Source organism: Panthera onca, chromosome B3 (genome assembly GCF_046562875.1).
Source record: "Panthera onca isolate mPanOnc1 chromosome B3, mPanOnc1 haplotype 2, whole genome shotgun sequence".
Taxonomy (NCBI): domain Eukaryota; kingdom Metazoa; phylum Chordata; class Mammalia; order Carnivora; family Felidae; genus Panthera; species Panthera onca.
Window position 1 is genome coordinate 72,529,132 of NC_138344.1, and position 22,864 is coordinate 72,551,995.

The window sequence follows — 22,864 nt, forward strand, 5'->3', positions numbered from 1 at the left end:
GAGAAGCAGGAGGGGTGAGCAGAGCACAGAGAATATTTAGTGTAGTGAACCTACTCACTATGATACTACAGTGGTGGATACATGCCATTGTACATTTGTTCAAAACCATAAAATGTGTAACACCAAGAGTGAACCCCTGGTAAACTGAAGACTTTGGGTGATACAATGTGTCAACATAGGTTCATCCATTGTGAAAGGTACACCACTGCCACGGGGAAGTTGATAATGAGAGAGGCTGTGCGTGTGTGGGGGCAGAAGGGTAATAGAAACCTCAGTACGTGCTTCCTAAGTTTTCAGTGAACCCTAAAATAGCTGAAAAAAATGAAAATCTTTAAAAAATTAAATTCAGAGACATGAAATGAAGAGTTAAGGCATTTTAGAAAAATGGTTCTACTAGAAACATTACCTAATGAGCCTCCTTTTGGAATAAAGATCTCAATCGCTTCTCAGCCTTTTGGCTAAGATCAAGTGTGAATGAAGATCTCAAATTTTCCTTTTGAATCAATCTTAAAAATTATATAAGCAGCCCTGGCTGGAAATTTTGAACCTCCATACTAAACCTTCAAGGAGAAAGCCAGAATCCAGAAAGTAGTTAGGCTGTTTTAAAAAGTGCTTCTTGGGGCGCCTGGGTGGCTCAGTCGGTTGAGCGTCTGACTGCGGCTCAGGTCATGATCTCACAGTTCGTGAGTTCGAGCCCTGCATCAGGCTCTGTGCTGACCGCTTGCTCAGAGCCTGGAGCCTGCTTCAGATTCTGTGTCTCCTACTCTCTCTGCCCCTCCCCCGTTCATGCTTTGTCTCACTCTGTTTCTCAAAAATAAATGTAAAAAAAAAAAAATTAAAAAAAAAAGTGCTTCTTGCTTTCCATGTTAGTAAGCTCATCCACCTCCTCCAGCCTCTCTCAGTTGCAGAGATTTTCTTTTCTTCATGTGATATATATGTATGATATGTAATAGATTTATATAAGAAATAGGTCTCCAGAAGAACATCTTGCTTACCCATGGAGCCACCTGGATCTCACTGCTTATGATGGTCTTTACACTCAGTGAATAAAGTCCCATTTGATTCCATTTTTGTATGGATTTAGTTCCCCTTGATTCATTATTGATCTCATGGAAGAAATGAAAACCCAGATAGGATCTCATCCTGGGGACTGTGTCTCTGCTTCTGAAGAGGTCCCAGTGTTGGTTAGGAGAAACCTCAGACCTATGAGATCACATATGGTTGTGGAAATAATCTTGGGGTTCCACAATGCATGCAATTTAACCCCACACTCACACAAGTCCACACTGCTCTCAGCCAGTCCTCAATAAATATTTGCTGTGTTATATAGTATGAAACAAATTTAAAGCTGGAAGAGCCCCTTCGAAAGGGTTTTTTAGTCCACTTCATTTTACAAAACAGAGGCTGTATCCAAGGGTACAGTATGGAACAATTAGGTGGTCAAAGAGCTGGGAGAGAAAGAAACCACTTTGCTCATTTCCTTCCCCTGCCTCCTTGCTGCATGATCATTCTCCTGGGTAAAGAGAAAGTATCTAATGCAAGTCCAGCCACTTAGATCTCTGCAGTTTGGGTCTGTGAAAGCCATGGTCCAACAGTCTGATCGCCTGAATGGAGAGCTGTAATTTGTGTAAATATCTGACACCGTGGGCAGGAAAGGAGACTAAGGCTGAGCCACTGTTGTTCTACCTGCAAGCTCATCCTCCACTCACTGGTTTCTGGAGGAGGGAACCGAAGGTGATAGTGTCATCTGAACACCTACATGCATTTCTAAGGACTTTCCCCCAAGTAGCAAATATATTTATTATCCCAGGTGGGTATGCCTTGAAGGCAGGATGAGTATAATGAGCATAACTCACACATTGTCTACCAAAAAAGATCACTGGATTTGGAAGACTTCTGGAGCTGGGAGTCCATGAAGATGTTTGATGAAGGTTTTCTAGGCCAACACTCTGACAAGAGGTAAAGCAATATTCTCTGAAATAATCATGGAGTTGGGAATTTTGTCCAAGAGATGGCTGTATCTATCTGTGTTATAGTCAATACATGGAAGAACATTATTCGTATGAATGCTCACATTCAGAACATCACATTCAGTTCTGTGTGTCACACCTCAAAAGTGCCTATATTGACCTCAGTGTCTAGATCCGAGAAAAGGGAAATTTGACCAGGGAAGAGTTTGAGAATTCTCATTTTATGGGGAATGGGTGAGAGAATGAAAGATTCCCCAAATCAAGAAGTTTTACACACAGAAAAGCACATTTTATATATACCCATATATTTACATATTGAGTTGGTGTTCTTCACCATAGCTGTCTTTAAACCTGAAGGATGGGAGATATGGAAGGAGGATTAGCTTTATTCTTTTCATTTCAGAGGATCAGTGAGTATGAATCATAGAAAGGAGCTTCCACTTTTGGAAATGAAGTGGTTTTAGTTTCCCAGAAACCATTTCTTCTGATCAATTCTTTAGGGCCTGTTTCCTTTTGGTACTATTCCCTGAGCACATGCAAGATTTAGACTTCTGTGGATTTATTCTCACAGAGGTCATCAGAAAATTCCAAGACATTCAAGTTGATGAGAAAAGGTTTAGACAGAGGGAAATAATTCTGGAAACTCATAGGTCCAGAGAACTTTATCAATGAATTTGGGGAGAGAACACTGTAGAGGAGTTTAGGAGAAAAATAACAGAGTATGGAATGTGAACCAGTGATGACCAGGAAAGGGAAGGATGACACAATAGTTGGCTAATACTTTAGAAGGAATTCTACTGAGTCCATGAGTCGGTAATTGCATTTTAAGACATGCCATCTATCTTGATTTGAGAAAATGAAATCAGTTCAAGGATAAAGTCATATGTGGTTATACTTTCTGAGCGTGCAGCTTGATGTTTGCTCAGCACGTCTAGTCTGTCTTTCAATACTTTGCAGAATATAAGACACATAACATTCAAATAGATTTCTTAATAGCATGTCAGATTTCTTTATGCAAATTAATCTAATCTTTGGTCAAACTGTTTCCTATAGTTGAAATATTAATAAGTAAGTGATGGAAGTTATCTCCCTGCTCCCTTATGATTGAAATTTGGTCTTCTACTTTTTGTCACAGTCATCTTACTGAGGGAAGATTCCACATCTGACTGTTGGTACTGTCAGTCCTCTGGGAATAGCAAGGTCATGGGCCAGACAGCTCGGACAAGCAGAGATGGAGATAAAAGTTATCTTATTTGAAATATCAAATGATATTCTCTCTTTTACTCTAATCTTTGGCTTGCATGTTCCTTTTAGGAAAGTTTTTCTCCATGACAGACAAATGAGGCTGGTAGATTTGGCAGAAAGGGAAGGTTTTCTATGTTCTTTGTTTAAGACAGTGAATCATGATTCCTTCCTCGTTTCAAACATGTACATGAGGCCCATCATTGAATAAACGGCAACAGGATCTACTCTTTTGAACTTAACAGTGACTCAGTAGTGTGCAGAGGTATAAATCTTAATGTTTACATTCTTCCTGTGCATCTAGTCTCTGGTCTAGGATGTAATTTGTTTGATGTATTGCTGCCATTAATGCGTCTGAGTCCCTCAGAGGCACGGGGTAGGGGAAGAAAGTTTTCACCAGTGAGTTCAGTATAGATGTGACCACAGGAGGGTGCACCTGAGCTGCCGCAGACCAGGCGGAGGGTCCATGGTAGAGCATCTGCATGAGCAGGTCTGGCAGAAGCACAGTCGTCTTCTTATTGGCTGGTGGACACGTGGGAAACCACTCTGACTGATGCAGGAAAGAAGGGCGGGCCGGTACTAGAAGTAGCTGTGCTGGCTGGAGGTGGCAATTCTGAAAGTGATTGTAATTGTAATTGGGAGGAACCATGAGGACATCCGAGGGGGCTTTCATCACGCTCTTGTGGCTGCCGCTGCACTGTGAGTTGAGTGTTTATGAGAAACAGAGTAATTAGTGGATAGTCTTGAGAAGTCAAGACTGACTTTACTCAGGTTGCCTCCAGGTAGTGGAGAAAAGGGGAATTCTGAAGCGTAATAACGCAGGAACTGCTCTCTTTTCTCTGACCTTTTCTTTCTGCACAGGGCTCAGCAGAGGAGAGAATGTGGAGCAGAGTCCTTCCACCCTGAGTGTCCAGGAGGGAAACAGCTCTGTTATCACCTGTAGTTACTCAGACAGTGCCTCAAACTACTTCCCTTGGTATAAGCAAGAACTTGGAAAAGGTCCTCAGCTCATTATAGACATTCGTTCAAGTGTGGCCAAAAAAGAAGACCAAAGACTCACTGTTTTACTGAATAAGACGGCCAAGCATCTGTCCCTGCACATCGCAGCCGCCCAGCCTGCAGACTCAGCTGTCTACTTCTGTGCAGCAAGTGCACATTGCGTCCCAGACACCTGCTGCCTGCACCCAAACCTGTGACTGGGCAACCCCTGTCCTTTGACACAGAACTTCAAGTAGATCGTTTGTGCTATTGTTTGTCTGCAGGCAGAAGCTAATGTGTTAGACATTAAAGCATAACTTAAGACAACTGGGATCGAGACGACCCAGACAGGGTTAAAACATTTTCTTGGATGATTGCTGCTCAATGGAATTCTTGAAGGGAGTTAGTAAAGTTTTATTTTGAAATTCAGACTTTAAATGTGAGTTTACATATGGTATTCAGATGCCTTTCTTATAAATAACCCCTTAGTACTACTATTTCAGTCCTTACTATGGGTGAGATGGGCATTTAAATGTTGTGTTTCAAAGCAGCATTTATTATTTTTCTGATTTTATTATTTTTCTGATTGACATTACATGTCAAATATAGAAATACATAAAGTGAAAAATATGAAAGTCATACTTCTATAATCAGATATTATTGCTAATATTCATTTTAGTGTTAAAAAATTGTATTCTGATTAGGAACATGATTTTTTCACTTAATATAATTTGATTTGAGCATTCCTTCCATCATGTTTTCACCTCTAAAATCTACTTTATTTTATTTTTAATGTTTTATTTAACATCTGCTTTACAATAGCTCTGTGAAATATTTTAATTAAGTACAGTTTCATACTAATTTTCTTCCTCTGTATTTGGGGCAAAATTTGACAGCCATATATGTGATTTGATCACTTTCTCTTTCAGAAAATGTGGCATGGGTTTTCCTTTAGAGCCCAGTGATGGTGTCTATTATTTGTGTGTTTGAGAGAAATTAAGAAGGGAATGACTTGACAATATGAACTTAAGATAAAACTCAGAAATCTATTCTCATTTACAAAATTCTCTAAGTATCTGTTCACAATTACTCTCCCATAGAATTTAGAAGACAGAATTTTGTATTTCATTCACTGCTGTATTCGCAGTACCTAGCACAAACTTTTTCACATAATAGGCTATCCGTAGATGTTTTTTTTTTTTTTAATTTTTTTTTTAAATTTATTTCTGACAGAGAGAGAGAGACAGAGCATGAGTGGGGGAGGGGCAGAGAGAGAGGGAGACACAGAATCTGAAACAGGCTCCAGGCTCCGAGCTGTCAGCCCAGAGACTGACGCGGGGCTCGAACTCACGAACTGTGAGATCATGACCTGAGCCGAAGTAGGATGCTCAGCCGACTGAGCCACCCAGGCGCCCCAGTAGATGTTTTTTAAAGAAAGAAGGAAAGATGAATTCTGCTACTTAAACATACTTTTAATCAAATTTTTTATGATGGAATTAAATGTATAAATTGATTGTGAAAAATAAAAGTCCTTAATGTGTATATCTGATTATTTGTTTCAGAGCGTTCTGTTTCTTTCCATGTATATGTCTTCCTTTCTTAATAAAGCTCTGTGGTTTTAAGATAATTAAATGTATTCTTGGACTTGTAATTTTGTGTTATCATTATAATTAAAACCGTTCTTTCTGAGGTATATGGGAAACATTTTATATGCACTTATTAGCCGCCTCGTTAGTGCAGTGCACACAAAGGCATTTGGACTAATGTTTAATGTAGAGACAACTTGTTCCAAACCTCCCTGAGTCAACTTCACATTTGATTGAATTAAACATTACTAACCACAGTCTTTTTTTTTTAGGGAGAGAGAGGGTGCAAGTGAGCAAGGGGCAGAGAGAGAGGGTACAAGTTGGGGGGGGGGGGTGTAGAGAGAAAGAAGGAGAGGGAGGGAGAGAGTGAGAGAAGCAGGGCTCACCCAGGACTTGTGTTTTACCAAGAAGCGGGGCCCGAGCTCACCTGATGTGGGACTCGTTATCAAGCTTAGTGCAAATATTCTGCAACCAAATTGGAATTATTAAACTTTTCCATGGATTGGTCTTTATGTTTTTTAAGAGGTGCTCGGGGCACCTGGGTGGCTCAGTCGGTTACGTGTCCAACTTCGGCTTAGGTCATGATCTCCTGGTCCGTGAGTTCGAGCCCCACGTCAGGCTCTGTGCTGACAGCTCAGAGCCTGGAGCCTGTTTCAGATCCTGTCTCCCTCTCTCTCTGACCCTTCCCTGTTCATGCTCTATCTCTCTCTGTCTCAAAAATAAATAAACATTAAAAAATTAAAAAAAAAAAAGAGGTGCTCACATAAGGACCTTAGTTGGAAACGTATGTGTAGCATGATGGCCTGCTCGGGCATTTTTCCCTAGCTTCTACAGTGTCTTTTGTATCGTGATCTTTCGTCATTATGATAAAATTTCTTTTTAACATGAAGACATCAATAATTCATGTATTTGCTGTTCCTTTCTTATAAGATACATGAGCTATGTGAAAGGGTCAATAAAAGAAAGTTAAGGAATCTCACTGTCTTTATAGTGTTTGGAAGGTGTGAATACTTTAAAAGCATATTGACTGATACTGACTACATAATTTTTTTTGGAAATTGACATGCCCAAAAGATATCCATTAGTTCAGCCACTTGAATTAATGTTGCTTCTGCTAAGTGATTGAATTTTATAAAGGATTCTGGAGTGGTAATTGCATGACCAGTCTGGTATTGTCTCTTTCAATGTTTAAGATAAGATTATTAAAAATCTATTAATTCAGAATCTGGTCTCAGAGTGTCTGACAGATTTACCCTGGATATGGACACTTCTTGAATGACACAAGTGCAATCATGAGACTCCCTTCATTGAGAAATGTGTTAGAGTTGAGTAATAGGAGGAGAAATTAATAATATTTCACATTTACTCTGCCAGCTGGTAGAAAAACATTAGGTGTTTATAGAGAGTTATAGTCTATCACTTAGAGAGCCTGACAGTTGTACTCTATGTGGTTCTATCATATTTCATGGAGACTGCAGTACAAATTCTGAAGATGCTTCAACCAATTTAGCTGAAGCTATAATGATTTTGAGACAAGGATGTTAAGTCTTTGCTGCTGTATCAGGAAGTCAACAGTAAGAGGCAATGGATCTTTGCTGTTTGCCATGATGTTGAAAAATATCCTTAGGACACAACCTTACTTTTAATCTGTGCACACAGAGAAAGTCTTATCACAATCAATCATCATATGGTCAATAGTCTTGTGGAGGTGTATGGTGTCACCTAGGGTATATTCTTTTCAGAACTGAGCATACAAAGTACAGGGGCTTACTGTGGTTCAACTGAGGTAATGGGAAAAATATAAATTTAAACATTTGATAATTAATGAACAAACTCTGATGTCTATTCTGGCCTTTCTGAAACAGAGCTGAGCTGTTAAAACTAAACAATGTAAGAAGGAGACCTCGGTGACAGGATCTATTATCTGAGGGCTTCAGTCTAAACCTTTCAGCAAAAAGTGATTAGATTTTTCAGCCTTTGGCCCCAAGAAAGGCATCTGAACAGACATTGACAGTGAGGAAGAATACTGGCATACTAATAGGTAGATTGAAAGAGCTACAGTTAGTCTAAACATTTTGCCTTCTTATCATAAAGTGATTTATTTCTATCTTACGTGAAATAACATAGTGTGAGCATACATGATTCTTACACCTTTTTTCATGATTCTTATATCTTATGCTGTTTCCATAATACATTACATGTAGTATTTTTAAAAATATAGACTACTTCATGAATTTTCACATCATTCTTGCACACAGGCCACGCTACTTTTCTCTGTATTATTCTAATTTTAGTATATGTGTTCCCAAAGTGACCCTTAGTTGTCATATTTTTTAAGTAAGTGCCTCCCACCCACTTTCATCACAGATGCGATGAATGAACATATTATAGTTAAACCATCAATCCTCATTTCAATATAAAATTTTACTCATTCATTTTCAGATGTGACTGTTTACACATTAGAGTCACTGAATGCAAAAAGAAGTCTGGATAATGAGACTCTCAGCTGGTACAGAGAGAAGTGTGACATGACCCACACAACTTGCTACAGGAAACCTCTATTTCCTGTTCTGGGGCAACAGCAGCACATACCCAGCCATCCTTCCCTCACCCTGGCAGGCTCCCCTCACGGTGCCGAGCTCTGAAATTGAAGAAGACATTTCCCATCTAGTGGAAAAACTCAAACATGTTTCTGTCCAGCCTTCTGAAGGTGGTAATGGCTTCAATGTGGCTGGGTAAGGATGGCCCCCATTGTAATGTTCCTCCTGTATGACCTAAAAACAGGGGACATAAGTGGTGTCTTGTGGGTACCTTGGAAGGGAGGGATAATAGTGTGTAAAACACAATTTCCTTGTGCCAGATGACTTATTCTGAAACTCTGATCCCATGTTTTTTTCTTCAGGATCCAGTATTTCCCAAAAGGTAACTCAAGCCCCACCAGCGATGTTAGTACAGGAGAAGGAGGCTGTCATCCTGGAATGCACATATGACACCAGCGATCCAAATTATAGTCTGTTGTGGTACAAGCAGCCCAGCCGCGGGGAGATGATTTTCCTTGTTCGTCAGGATTCTCACAACCAACAAAATGCCACAGAAGGTCGCTACTCATTGAATTTCCAGAAGGCAAGAAAATCCATCCATCTTGTCATCTCAGCTTCACAGCTGGAGGACTCTGCAGTGTATTTCTGTGCACTCAGGAGCCCACAGTGAGAGGCATGCTGGAGGGAGGTGTACCCAAACCCCAGAGCTCTTGTAGATACATCCACCTGTTGTAGGGATCAAGGCAGGGAATTCCATCCTACACAGGAAGTGGCTAAGGCTGGGGCAGCTCAGATGGAGGGTTAGAGGGAAAACCTGACTCTAAGAAAATACCTCTCTAGATAAGAATTATCATTCATCAAAAACATCCTTACCCCTGAAAATTTGTGTTGAAAGTGTTTATTGAAAACTAGAAAAGCCACGATAAACAATTTGCCATTTTGCAATTAGATTCAGCTGTGAGAATTGGCTAAGTAAATTCGGAAACATTTGACTCAAAAATCAGTAAAAATGTGTGTGAATTGTTGGATTTTCAGGTGAATTTTATTCAGTAAGTATATCTTGAATATATATTATGTTGCAGCCATTATTTAGAATAAGGAAGGCCATGGAATGTTTCTGTGGTTTTCCTTTTTTTGTTTTATGTCACGCTGGTTTATTCTGCTTAATGACGTGGTTTAATTAGGTTTGTTTACTGTGAGTCAACTGTACTTACATGTATTTTCCAAGGTGCCTACTCTGTGACATATGTCTGTACTATTGCTCATCCCATCTTTTTAACACACCTAGCATTTATGTCCTCGATTTGCATTCTGGAGGTTTACCTGCTTCCCAACAGTGTTATCTGCAAATGATCATGATTAGTGGCTCTTAGGGGGGACCCCGTGAAGTAGCAGGGTGTGAATTGTCCTCTTTGTCTGTTCCCACCCTTTACTTCAAAACTTTTTCAAAGGCATTTTTCCCATGGCTCAGACTGCACACTTCTGAGCCCTCTTTGTTTGATCAATGTTCCACAGTCCAACACCACTCCTTCTCTCCATTTTCCTCCTTCCACCTCTAACCTCATTTCCCCAGTGCCTTCACATTCGAATGGTAATGGATGGTTGATAATTGGTCTTGCATTGTAACACTCTTTTATATTTGTGTGGAAAGCAGATGGGTAGGGTAGAAATCTTAACAAGAATCTCTTTAAAAAATTTTAACTAAAAAATTTTACCATTGTAACATACATTTATACCAGTTTAACAATTTTTAAGTGTACAATTCAGTGGTATGAAATACATTTACATTGTTGTTCAACAAGCACCACTATCCATTTCCAGAAATCTTTTCATCTTGAAAAATGAATATTTGTACTCATTAAACAATAGCTCCATCCCTACAGTCCTTGGGAACTACCATTCTACTTTCTCTTTCCATGAGTTTGACTATTTTGGACACCTCCTAGAAGTGGAATTATGCAGTATTGGTCATGATGTGACTTTCATTTTACATAATGTCTTCAAGGTTCACCCATGTTGCAACATGTGTCAGAATTTCTATCCTTTTTCAGGTTGAGTAATATTTCAGTGTATGTCATACCACATTTTCTTTATCCATATCCATCTTTTGCTGCACCTTTGGGTCTTCCAAAGCAAAACTTTCCTTTTGGTGGAAACAGGAATTTATAAATGTCTCAATGTTTGGGGTTTATAGTGAAATTCTTCCAATTTTTGAATGTATACCAGAAGTGGAATTTCTGGATCATAAGGCAATTTTATTTGAAATTTTTTGAGAGATGGTGTGTCTGGGTGGCTCAGTCAGTTTGAGTGTCTGACTTTGTCTCAGGTCATGATCTCACAGTTGGTGAGTTCGAGCCCCACATTGGGCTCTTTGCTGTCAGTGCGGAGCCTGCTTTGGATCCTCTGTCCCCATCTCTCTCTGCACCCACCCCCCACATGCTCTCTCTCTCAAAAAAAAAAAAAAAAAACATTTAAAATAAAAAAATAAAAAAAATTTAGAAACATTTATACTGGTTAATTGGATCAACTATGCCCTTAGATGCATTATCACAAGCAAGTTTCAAGGATCAGAGAGAGAGTAATCACTAGTCATGAATGAAACTCCAGTATCCCAGTGGTTCACAAAACTCTAGAAGAGCTTGTCACGCCTACTACGGTGCATTGATTAAAGCAGGTATCTAATAATTGCTCTGAATGGAATGGTGAGGCCCCTATACAGGAGTCAGCTCCTGAACACCAGTTTGAGTATCCTTTATAAAAGATTTTCTTTCCTCTTTTGGTAAAAGAGCCAAACCTGCAATTATTTAATTTGCTTTATTAGTTTCACTTGCCTAAATAACTTATTAAAGACTGTCTTAAAATATTCGAAAGGTTTGGGAAGAAGTCATTTTGCCACCCTCTAGTTTCTCAGATTTCTCTGAAAACAATGTATAGTGGCAAAAACACCGAACAGGTTTTTGCTAGACTTCTGTGTTCAAAACTGTTAGCTCTGCCATGAACTTTCTTGATACTTTTGAACTTCATTCCATTATTTACAAAATGGGAGAGTAATATTTTCCTTAATATTTTGTCGTGACAATTTATCAATAACGTATCCTAAGAGATTGACAAGCTTTTTTTATGAGGGTAATCTCATTAAATACAGAAAAAGCATTTGACCAAATTTAGATCCATTCCTGATTGAAACTCCCAGTGAATTAGGAACTGATGGGAATTTCCTCAACTTAAAAAAGGGGTTCAACAAGATACCTCCATCACATGTTATACTTGATGGTGAAAGCCAAATGCTTTCTCCTTGTTTTGGAAATAAGGGAAAAAGTTTGGCTCTCACCACTTGTATTTAATATTGAATTAGAGGTTCGCAAATGTAATAAGGCATGTGGAAGAAACAAAAGACATACAGTTTGGAAAGGAAGAAGTGAACTTATCTTCATTAACAGACAGCATAACTGAGCAGAAAATGCAAGGGAATCTACAAAAAAAACTACAAGAACAAATTGGTTTAACAAAGTCAAATATACACTTACCATATGACCAGCCATTCTACTCCCAGATATTGACCCAAGAGAAATGAAAGCATATGTCAATAAAAAAATCTTTTAGGAGGAGGAACCAAGATGGTGGAACAGCATGGAAGTTTTTTTGTGTGTCTCACGTCCGTGAAATACAGCCAGACCAACACTAAACCATCCTACACACTTAGAAAACTGATTGGAGGATTAACACAACAATCTGCACAACCTGAACCACAGAAGTCAGCAGGTATGTGGCGCGTAGTGGTGAACTCGGGGAGAGAGAAGCTGCGGAAGGTAGGGAACTGCTTTTGCGGGCGGAGAGAGGACGGAGACTGGGGATGGGGGGAGAATACGGGAAAATCACCCCTCCCCAAAAACAGCTGGAGAGAAAGTGGAAAATTGGAAATAGCTGCAGGGTATTAAACTAAACTAAAAAGGGAGAAAGGAGAAAGGAGAGGGTTTAAATGCCATTAAGACTGTAAACAAGGGGAGCTCAAAGGCTGAAACTCCGCAGCTCCCTACCTGGTGGCGCTCTGGTGGGAAGGGCGAATCCTCAGGAACAGAGTGGGGTCCGGGAGGTTCTCGCGGTCCACACAGGGAAAAGCGGTTCCACTGCTGGAAAGACGTTTGGTAGAGACGGTTAAAGCCACTTGGTCCCAGCAGAGCTCAGAAAACGGCCACATTCGCTGGTGCTGGAACAAGGTCGTTACAGGTGAAGCCTGGTACCAGATGTGTGTTGTGATTTTCCATAATCCCTGAAAAGCTGCTGCTACACTATCTCATGAACTTTTTCTGGGGACGGCTGGCACCTGGCCACAGTCTCGGGGCACCGGCAGCAGCAGGGTCCAGCAAGCATTCCTGGGTGAAGCCGGCATTCGGCCATTGTTCGGTGAGACCCTCCCACAGAGGGGCAGAACGGGTCAAAGCCACAGTCCGTCAGAAATAAGGGGCCAGGGAAAAGAGCCGCATCTGAGACAAAACTCAGGAGAGAGGTACTGCCTGGGGCCTGGTCACGGAGAGTGAAAAAGCGGGGAGTGGACGGGAGCTGAAGACGGAGGACTGGTGCACGAATGCTGATCCGGGAGAACAGACTGGGTGGCGGGGTGGCGCCATTTTTCACCGCTCCAGCACATGCGCATGCGCATACGCACCGATGTCGACCGCAACAATCCACCCCAGTAGGATAGCAGCGCCATCTAGTGGAGAGCAGAGCTATTACACCGAGCCCTGCCCAACTGGGCCAAATTGGCTCAAGAACACAAACCTCACCGCGACTTAATCTATGGACTATAAAGAGCTACATGGACTGACCTCTAGGGGAAAACGAAGCAATTTCAGTCCTACTTCAATCTGTTAGCAGGTTCATCTATTCAATTTTCTTTCTTTTTTTTTCTTTTTTCTTTTTCTCTTTTACAATTCTTTTCTTTTTCTTGAATACAGAAAGAGAAAAAATTCATTTTTATTAAAAATATTTTTCTCTAATTTTTATTACTATATTTTTTACTTTTGTGTAAATTTTTTTCAAATTCTTACTTCTATCATTCTATTTTAGTCTACATCAGTGTATTCACCTTTTCAAATTTTCAAACAATTTCCTTTTTTTCTTTTTCTTTTTTCTTTTTCATTTCTTTTCTTTTTCTTGAATGCAGAAAGAGAAAAATTTAATTTATGCTTTCAATTTCTATTAAAATATTTTTATTTAATTTTTATTACTATATTTTTTGCTTTAATGTAATTTTTTTCAAATTCTGTTTTACTTCCATCATTTTATTTCAGTCTACTACAGTGTATTCACTTTTTCAAATTTTCAAACGATTTCTTTTTTCTTTCTTTTTCTTTTTTAATATTTTTTCTCTTTCATTTCTTTTCTTTTTTCGTAAATACAGAAAAAGAAAAAAATCATATTTATTTTTAATTTTTATTAATATATTTTAATTTTTTCTACTATATTCTTTACTTTTGTGTATACTTTTTCAAATTCTATTTACCCCATCATCTCATTTTAGTCTACTTCAGTGTATTCATTTTTCAAATTCTCAAACGATTTCCTTTTTTTCCTCCCCCCCTCTTTTTTTCCTCTAATCTCCCAAACCACTTTCAACACCCAGACCAAAACACAACTAGGATCTAGCATCATTTATTCGACGTGTGTGTGTGTGTGTGTGTGTGTGTGTTTAATTTTTAATTTTAATATTTTTTAAATTTAAATTTTCCTTTTAATTTCAATTTTTCTACCTCATTAATTCCTTTTCTCCCTTCAAAATGACAAAACAAAGGATTTCACCCCAAAAGAAAGAGCATGAAGAAACGACAGTCAGGGATTTAACCAACACAGATAGAAGCAAGATGTCTGAGCCAAAATTCAGAATCACGATAATAAGAATACTAGCTGCAGTTGAAAATAGATTAGAATCCCTTTCTTCAGAGATAAAAGAAGTAAAAAATAGCCAGAATGAAATTAAAAATGCTATAACTGGGATGCAATCAGGATGGATGCTGTGGTGGCAAGGATGGATGAGGCACAACAGAGAATCAGTGATATAGAGAACAAACTTATAGAGAATAATGAAGCAGAAAAAAAGAGGTAGATGAAGGCAAAAGAGCATGATTTAAGAATTAGAGAAATCAGGGACTCATTAAAAAGGAACAACATCACAATCATAGGGGTCCCAGAAGAGGAAGAGAGAGAAATAGGGGTAGAAGGGTTATGTGAGCAAATCATAGTGGAAAACTTTCTAACCTGGGAAAAGACACAGATATCAAAACCAGGAAGCACAGAGGACTCCCATTAGATTCAACAAAAACTGACCACCAACAAGGCATATCATAGTCAAATTCACAAAATACTCAGGCAAGGAGAGTCATGAAAGCACCAAGGGAAAAAAAAAGTCCCTAACCTACAAGGGAAGACAGATCATGTTTGCAGCAGACCTTTCCACAGAAACTTGGCAGGCCAGAAAGGAGTGGCAGGATATACACAATGTGCTGAATCAGAAAAAAATGCAGCCACGAATTCTTTATCCAGCAAGGCTGTCATTCAAAATAGAAGGAGAGATAAAAAGTTTCCCAGACAAACATAAATTAAAGGAGTTCATGACCACTAACCAGCCCTGCAAGAAATTTTAAGGGGACTCTCTGAGGGGAGAAAAGATAAAAAAAAAAAAAAAAAAAAAAAAAAAGACCAAAAGCAACAAAGACTAGAAAGGACCAGAGAACACCACCAGAAACTCCAACTCTACAAGCAACATAATGGTAATAAATTCATATCTTTTAGTACTTGCTCTAAACGTCAGTGGACTCAACGATCGAATCAAAAGGCACAGGGTAACAGAGTGGATAAGAAAACACGATCCATCAATATGCTGTTTACAGGAGACCCACTTTAGACCTAAAGACACCTTCAGATTGAAAATAAGGGGATGGGAACCATCTATCATGCTAATAGTCAACAAAAGAAAGCCAGAGAATCCATACTTATATCAGACAATCTAGACTTTAAAATAAAGACTGTATCAAGAGATGTAGAAGGGCATTATATCATGATCAAGGAGTCTATCCACCAAGAAGACCTAATAATTGTAAACATTTATGCTCCAATGTGAGAGCACCCAAATATATAAAATCGATTAATCACAAACATAAAGAAACTCATCGATAGTAGTACCATAATAGTAGGAGACTTCAACACCCCACTCACAACAATGGACAGATCATCTAATAAAAAATCAACAAGGAAACAATGGCTTTGATGACACATTGGATCAGATGGACTTAACAGATATATTCAGAACATTTCAACCTAAAGCAGCAGAATATACATTCTTCTCCAGTGCACATGGAACGTTCTCCAGATTAGACCATATACTGGGACACAAATCAGCCCTAAGTAAGTACAAAAAGATCAAGATCATAAATACATATTTTCAGACCACAATGCTATGAAACTCAAAATCAACCACAAGAAAAATTTGGAAAGGAAACAAATACTTGGAGACTGAACAACATCCTGCTAAAGAATGAATGGGCTAACCAAGCAGTTAAAGAGGAAATTAAAAAGCATACGGAAGTCAATGAAAATGATAACACCACAACTCAAAACCTCTGGGATGCAGCAAAGGTAGTCATAAGAGGAAAGTATACAGCAATCCAGGCCTTCCTAAAGAAGGAATAAAGATCTCAGATACACATCCTAACCTTACACCTTAAGGAGCTGGAAAAAGAACAGCAAATAAAACCCAAAACCAGCAGAAGACAGGAAATAAGAAAGATTAGAGCAGAAATTAATGCTATTGAAACAAAAAAATGCAGTAGAACAGATCAATGAAACCAGAAGCTGGTTCTTGGAAAGAATTAACAAAATTGATAAACCACTAGCCAGTTTGGTCAAGAAGAAAAAGGAAAAGACTCAAATAAATAAAATCAAGAATGAAAGAGGAGAGATCACAACCAACACAACAGAAACAAAAACAATAATAAGGGAATATTATGAGCAATTATATGCCAGTAAAACGGGCAATCTGGAAGAAATGCACAAATTCCAAGAAACATATACACTACCAAAACTGAAACAGGAAGAAATAGAAATAGAAAATTTGAACAGACCCATAACCAGTAAAGAAATAAAATTATTAATCAAAAATCTCCAAAAAAACAAGAGTCAGGGCCAGATGGCTTTCCAGGGGAATTCTACCAAACATTTAAGGAAGAGTTAACACCTATTCTCTTGAAGCTGTTCCAAAAAATAGAAATGCAAGGAAAACTTCCAAACTCTTTCTGTGAAGCCAGCATTACCTTGATTCCAAAACCAGACAGAGACCCCACTAAAAAGGAGAACCATAGACCAATTTCCCTGATGAACATGGATACAAAAATCTTCAACAAGATATTAGCCAACCAGATCCAACAACACATTAAAAAAAATATTCACCACGACCAAGTGGGATTTATACCTGGGATGCAGGGCTGGTTCAATATCCGCAAAACAATTAACATGATTCATCACATGAATAAAAGAAAGGACAAGAACCACCTGATCCTCTCAATAGATGCAGAAAAAGCATTGGACAAAATACAGAATCCTTTCTTGATAAAACCCTCAAGAAAGTAGGGATACAAGGAGCATACCTCAAGATCATAAAAGCCGTATATGAACGACCCAACGCTAATGTCATCCTCAATGGGGAAAAACTGAGAGTTTTCCCCCTAAGGTCAGGAACAAGACAGGGATGTCCACCCTCGCCACTGTTATTCAACATAGTATTGGAAGTCTTAGCCTCTGCGATCAGACAACACAAAGAAATAAAAGGCATCCAAATCAGTGAGGAAGAGGTCAAACTTTCACTCTTTGCAGATGCTACAAGGAAAACCCTAAAGATCCCACTGAAAAACTGCTAGAATTGATTCATGAATTCAGCAAAGTTGGAGGATATAAAATCAATGCACAGAAATTGGTGGCATTCCTATACATCAACAATGAAGCAACAGAAAGAGAAATCAAGGAATCGATCCCATTTACAGTTGTACAAACAACCATAAAATAGCTAGGAATAAATCTAACCAAAGAGGTGAGATATCTATACACTGAAAACTATAGAAAGCTTATGAAAGAAATTCAAGAAGACACAAAGAAATGGAAAAAGATTCCATGCTCCTGGATAGGAAGAACAAATATTGTTAAAATGTCGATACTACCCAAAGCAATCTACATATTCAATGCAATTCCTATCAAAATAACACCAGCATTCTTCACAGAGTTAGAACAAATAATCCTAAAATTTGCATGGAACCAGAAAAGATCCCAAATAGCCAAAGCAATCTTGAGAAAGAAAACCAAAGCAGGAGGCATCACAATCCCAGAATTCAAGCTATACTACAAAGGTGTAATCATCAAGACAGTATGGTACAGGCACAAGAACAGACACTCAGATCAATGGAACAGAATAGAAAACCCAGAAATCGACCTGCAAACATATGGCCAACCAATCTTTGACAAAGCAGGAAAGAATATCCAATGGAATAAAGACAGTCTCTTCAGCATGGTGTGGGAAAACTGGACAGCGACATGCAGAAGAATGAACCTTGACCACTTTCTTACACCAGACACAAAAATAAACTCAAAATGGATGAAAGACCTCAATGTAAGACAGGAAGCCATCAAAATCCTCAAGGAGAAAGCAGGCAAAAACCTCTTTGACCTTGGCCACAGCAAGTTGTTACTCAACACGCCTCCGGAGGCAAGGGAAACAAAAGCAAAAATGAACTACTGGGACCTCATCAAAATAAAAAGCTTCTGCACAGTGAAGGAAACAATCAGCAAAACTAAAAGGCAACCAACAGAATGGGAGAAGACATTTGCAAATGACATATCCAATAAAGGGTTGGTATCCAAAATCTATAAAGAACTTATCAAACTCAACACCCAAAAAACAAAGAATCTAGTGAAGAAATTGGCAAAAGACATGAATAGATACTTCTCCAAAGAAGACATCCAGATGGCCAACTGACACATGAAAAAGTGCTCCACATCACTCATCATCAGGGAAATACAAATCAAAACCACAATAAGATGCCACTTTACACCTGTCAGAATGGCTAACATTAACAGCTCAGACAACAACAGATGTTGGCAAGGATATGGAGAAAGAGGATCTCTTTTGCATTGTTGGTGGGAATGCAAGCTGGTGCAGCCACTCTGGAAAACAGTATGGAGGTTCATCAAAAAACTAAAAATAGGTTTTTTTTTTATGACTATGACTCAGTTTTTTATGACTCAGCAATTGCACTACTAGGCATTTATCCAAGGGATACAAGTGTGCTGTTTCAAAGGGACACTCCCTTGTTTATAGCCGCACTATCAACAAAAGCCAAAGTATGGAAAGAGCCCAAATGTCCATCAATAGAGGAATGGCTAAAGAAGATGTGGTATATATATACAATGGAGTACTACTTGGCAATCAAATGAATGAAATCTTGCCATTTGCAACTACATGAATGGAACTGGAGGGTATTATGCTAAGTAAAATTAGTCAGTCAGAGAAAGACAAAAATCATATGACTTCCCTCATATGAGGACTTTAAGAGACAAAACAGATGAACATAAGGGAAGGGAAACAAAAATAATATAAAAACAGGGAGGGGGACAAACAGAAGTGACTCATAAATATGGAGAACAAACTGAAGGTTACTGAAGGGGTTGTGGGAGGGGGGATGGGCTAAATGGTTCAGATTTCCTCCTGAAATCATTGTTGCACTATATGCTAACCAATTTGGATGTAAATTTTAAAAAATAAAATATAAAATTAAAAAAAATTCTTTTACACAAATGTTCATAGCACTTTATTTGTAATAGCCCCACTGGGGCTAATCTTATGGTCATCAGCAGGTGAATAGACAAATTGTTTTATAGGCTTATGATGGGATACTACACAGCAACAAAAAGCAACAAACTCTTGATAATTATAACCATGGGAGAATCTCAAGATAATTATGCTGAGAAGAAGCCAGACAAAAGAGTACATGTGATTCCATCATACAAAATTATAAAATATGCCAACTAATTCATGACAGAAGTGTTGCCTGGAGGCAGGAGGGAGAGGGTTGAAAGAAGGATTACAAAGGTTCATGAGGCAACTTTTGAGGTGATGCATATGTTCATTACCTCGATTGTGGTCATGGCTTCACAAATACATATGTTTACCAAATCTTATAGAATTGTTTACTTTAAATTTGTACAGTTTATTTTTATGAAAACTACACCTTAATAAAGCCATAAAGATGCAAATTTACTATGTATCTTCCCTCCATGTTGTGCAAGTCTTCTTGTGTGACCCCAAATACAAAATATTTCTCCTGTAGGTTTTCATTGGCCTAAAACTATGGTTTTTAAAAAAGTTATGGATGATGGCTTTCTGAATCCATGTGGTATACTGCTTATTTTGAAGCCAGCATCATCCCGACCTATCTGGCAATCTTCCTCTATATCTGAATAGAGGAATTAATGCTGCTTGTCCTGAACCCCTTCTAGCAGAGTTTTGAGGCAGGTTCTGACAATGTGATTTGGAAGGTGGAGGAGAAGAAAAGGGATGTGTGAACACAAAAAGTATCCAGGCCTGAATTTCTTACTTCCCTCTGCATCTGGGAAAACATTCCCATGTAGTCTCTGGACTCATGAAGCTCCTTGATGTGAATCCGTGGAGAGTGGGCTCCAGAGAACAGCCTGAGCTAAGCTTCCGTCTATGTGTCTAGAGATAAAAGTTTACAGAGTTACAGATGTGTCCATCTACAAAACTTTATCCTGATAATCCTGATTCCTTACCTTGTGGGGAAAAAATATTTGATTAAAGCTTGGCAACAAAATGTGACAAATAGATGGTATTAGAAACCATCCTTGGGGCACCTGCATGGCTCAGTTGGTTGAGCGTCTGACTCTTGATTTCAGTTCAGGTTGTGATCCCAGGGTTGTGGAATCGAGTCCCATATCAGAGTCTGCTTAAGATTCTCTTTCTCTACTTCTGCCCCTCTCCCCCACTCACACACTCTCTCTAAAATAATAATAGAAAAGCATCCTTCAGGTTAAACCCTCTTAAGAGTATAGCATTAGTATTTGTTGCCTAATTCACATAAAAGAGTCACCTTACACATATAAGAGTCAACAAAACAGTGAGGGAATAAGATAAGAACCTCAGAGCATTCTGTAGGGATTCAACAACTTCATTTATGATGTTTCTTCTGTGTAGAACTCATATTTTTCACTTTTTAATGATTTAGAAAATCAATTATATTTGACTACTAAAATATTTGACTATAAAATAGTGTGACTTTTCTTTTGAAAGGCTTTTATTGAAAAGATAGTATTTTACATTGGTAATATTTTAGGACCAAGTAAACACTGTGTTTTAATTAAACTCCACATGTTAATTATTTTTGTTTAAGAAATATTCAGTAAGTGCTTAAAAAAGAACAGTGTTCTAAATATTGGGGTACATTGCTGAAAAACACATAATAACTCAGTAACTTCACTTCTTATTACTTTCTCTGTATTCAACCCCAACTATTTTCTGGGAGTCAGTAGATTTTACACTGGCTCACAATGGATACGTGAAAACATAAAGTACTGTATTTAATGCTTTAGAGACTGTTATCCTCTCAGCTACAGAAACACTCTGGGATGTTCTGTTAAAGAACTTCCACATCAGGTAGTGTCCTAAGAAGAAAGTAGACCTGGGAGGTCAGGATTGCTGCTGTTCAGATTTCCAAGTGCCACCTGAAGACTGCCATGTGCCTCATAAAGTCAGGGACAAAGACATCTTGCTGACTCTGGGAGGACCCTGGCCACCATGCATCCTGTTTCAGTCCCCATCCAGCAGGGGGTGCAGCTTCCTAACACAAACACCTTTCCTGAGAAATGTGGGCTTCCACTGATCATTGCTCTGTCTCTCCAATGCTTCTTCCTGCTGAGAATGAAGCACATATTATCTAGGTGACACTCTAGAGATGAACTCTTCTCCAGGCTTCGTGACTGTGGTACTCTTGATGCTTGGTAAGTAAAATGCCTCTTAGTATTTGGATTGTTTCATCTATTGTGACAGAAAAACCTATAACTATAATTTTATACAGGAGATTTATGCCCAAGATGACACAGGTCTCTTTTCTTTTTCCCCAGGACGAACCCATGGAGATGGAGACTCAGTGACCCAGATGCAAGGCCCAGTGACCATTCCTGAAAGGAAGTCCTTGACTATAAACTGTACTTATTCAACAACATGGACCCCCACTCTGTTCTGGTATGTCCAATATCCCAGAGAAAGTCCACAGCTCCTCCTGAAAGCCTTGAGGGACAAGGAGATGGGAAGTCACAAAGGTTTTGAAGCCACCTATGACAGCAAATCCAAATCCTTCCACTTGGAGAAGTCCTCAGTGCAAGCGTCAGATTCGGCTGTGTACTACTGTGCCCTGAGTGACACAGTGACAGGGACTGCAGGGGGAGCTGAGCACAAACTCTGAGCAGAACAGGAGCCCAGATGCTCAGCGTCTCTGACTGATCCTCTCTGGTTCCAGCACAGCGTATGGTGGTTTGCCCCTTAGTGTCTGCTTGATATAAAAGTCGTACAAATGGCTAGAGCATGGGAACCAGAAGGAACATTCCCCAAACCCAGCTGTTCATTAGTGCAATATAAATGCAATAGTTCCTAAGCCAGGACCTAAGTAATTTCAAGGTGAAACCACTAACATTGAAGTGGTGTCTTGCTCACCCTGCAGTGAAAGTCCAGCCCCACAAGTTGCTGAGGCCCCCTTGGTGGGTATTGCTGTGTCCAATGACACACTGAGAGAGCCAGGGTGTGCCCGAGAAGGTGGTGTCTGTCCCAAGTCTTCCTGACAGAGGATGGGCAGGAGAGGTGATGGGAGAGCTGCAGCCCAAAACCAGGTTTGAATAGAGAAAGAAGGGGAGGGAAGAAAGGAGGGGAACATATGTAAGTGAGCAATGAAAAAAGAGACAAAGGACTTTTGTCCTGGTTTCTTTTCTAGTAAGACAGATGGTAGACACAGGCTGATATTCAAAATGAAGGGAGGGGGCAGACACATAATTGAGGAAATGATGCACCTAAATCATGACCTGTGTCCTTCCTTTTATTCTTGGCCAATACGCAGATCCGTTGTCTCTCTAACAAGAAGGCCTTGAGTGAGGGGTCGTTTTGTAGGGCCAATGAAAGATGCAGCATACATATTCCTCTCTGTACCCTTTGAAGCCCTATTAAAAAGAGAGTAAAGAGATTGTGAAATATATGAACCCCCAAAGAGAACGGAAAAAGCAGATGACAGCAGATAGTAATGTCAGAAAAATTTTCAAGGGTGAGCAACATATGGAGCTGTACGAACTCGCTCAGCTGGCCGAATAAAGAAGAAACCGAGGAGGCAGAGTGGTGAAACGACTTAGTGTGTGCTGTTCCCTCAGCAGAGGGTTAGGAAAAAGAAGCACCTATTGTATTTTAGTAGTTGAGATAGTGTCGTGTGTGTGTGTGTGTGTGTGTGTGTGT

General features: G+C 39.2%; 1 non-coding gene, 2 pseudogenes and 1 gene segment (V, D, J or C); 3 read left to right on the forward strand and 1 right to left on the reverse strand.

The window, feature by feature from the left end:
- Nucleotides 1-438: 438 nt before the first annotated feature.
- LOC132674526 (U2 spliceosomal RNA) lies at nt 439-579 on the forward strand (annotated as a pseudogene).
- Nucleotides 580-3,679: 3,100 nt separating this feature from the next.
- On the forward strand, nt 3,680-5,641 carry LOC132674440 (T cell receptor alpha variable 13-1-like). The segment is given in 2 exon segments: nt 3,680-3,911; nt 4,074-5,641. Coding segments are annotated over 2 exon segments (387 nt in total).
- Nucleotides 5,642-7,987: 2,346 nt separating this feature from the next.
- Nucleotides 7,988-8,093, reverse strand: LOC132674768 (U6 spliceosomal RNA). Its single transcript, XR_009608610.1, has one exon. It is a non-coding gene; the product is annotated as a U6 spliceosomal RNA (small nuclear RNA).
- A 13,230-nt stretch (nt 8,094-21,323) lies between these two features.
- On the forward strand, nt 21,324-21,833 carry LOC132669395 (T cell receptor alpha variable 9-2 pseudogene; annotated as a pseudogene).
- Nucleotides 21,834-22,864: the final 1,031 nt, after the last annotated feature.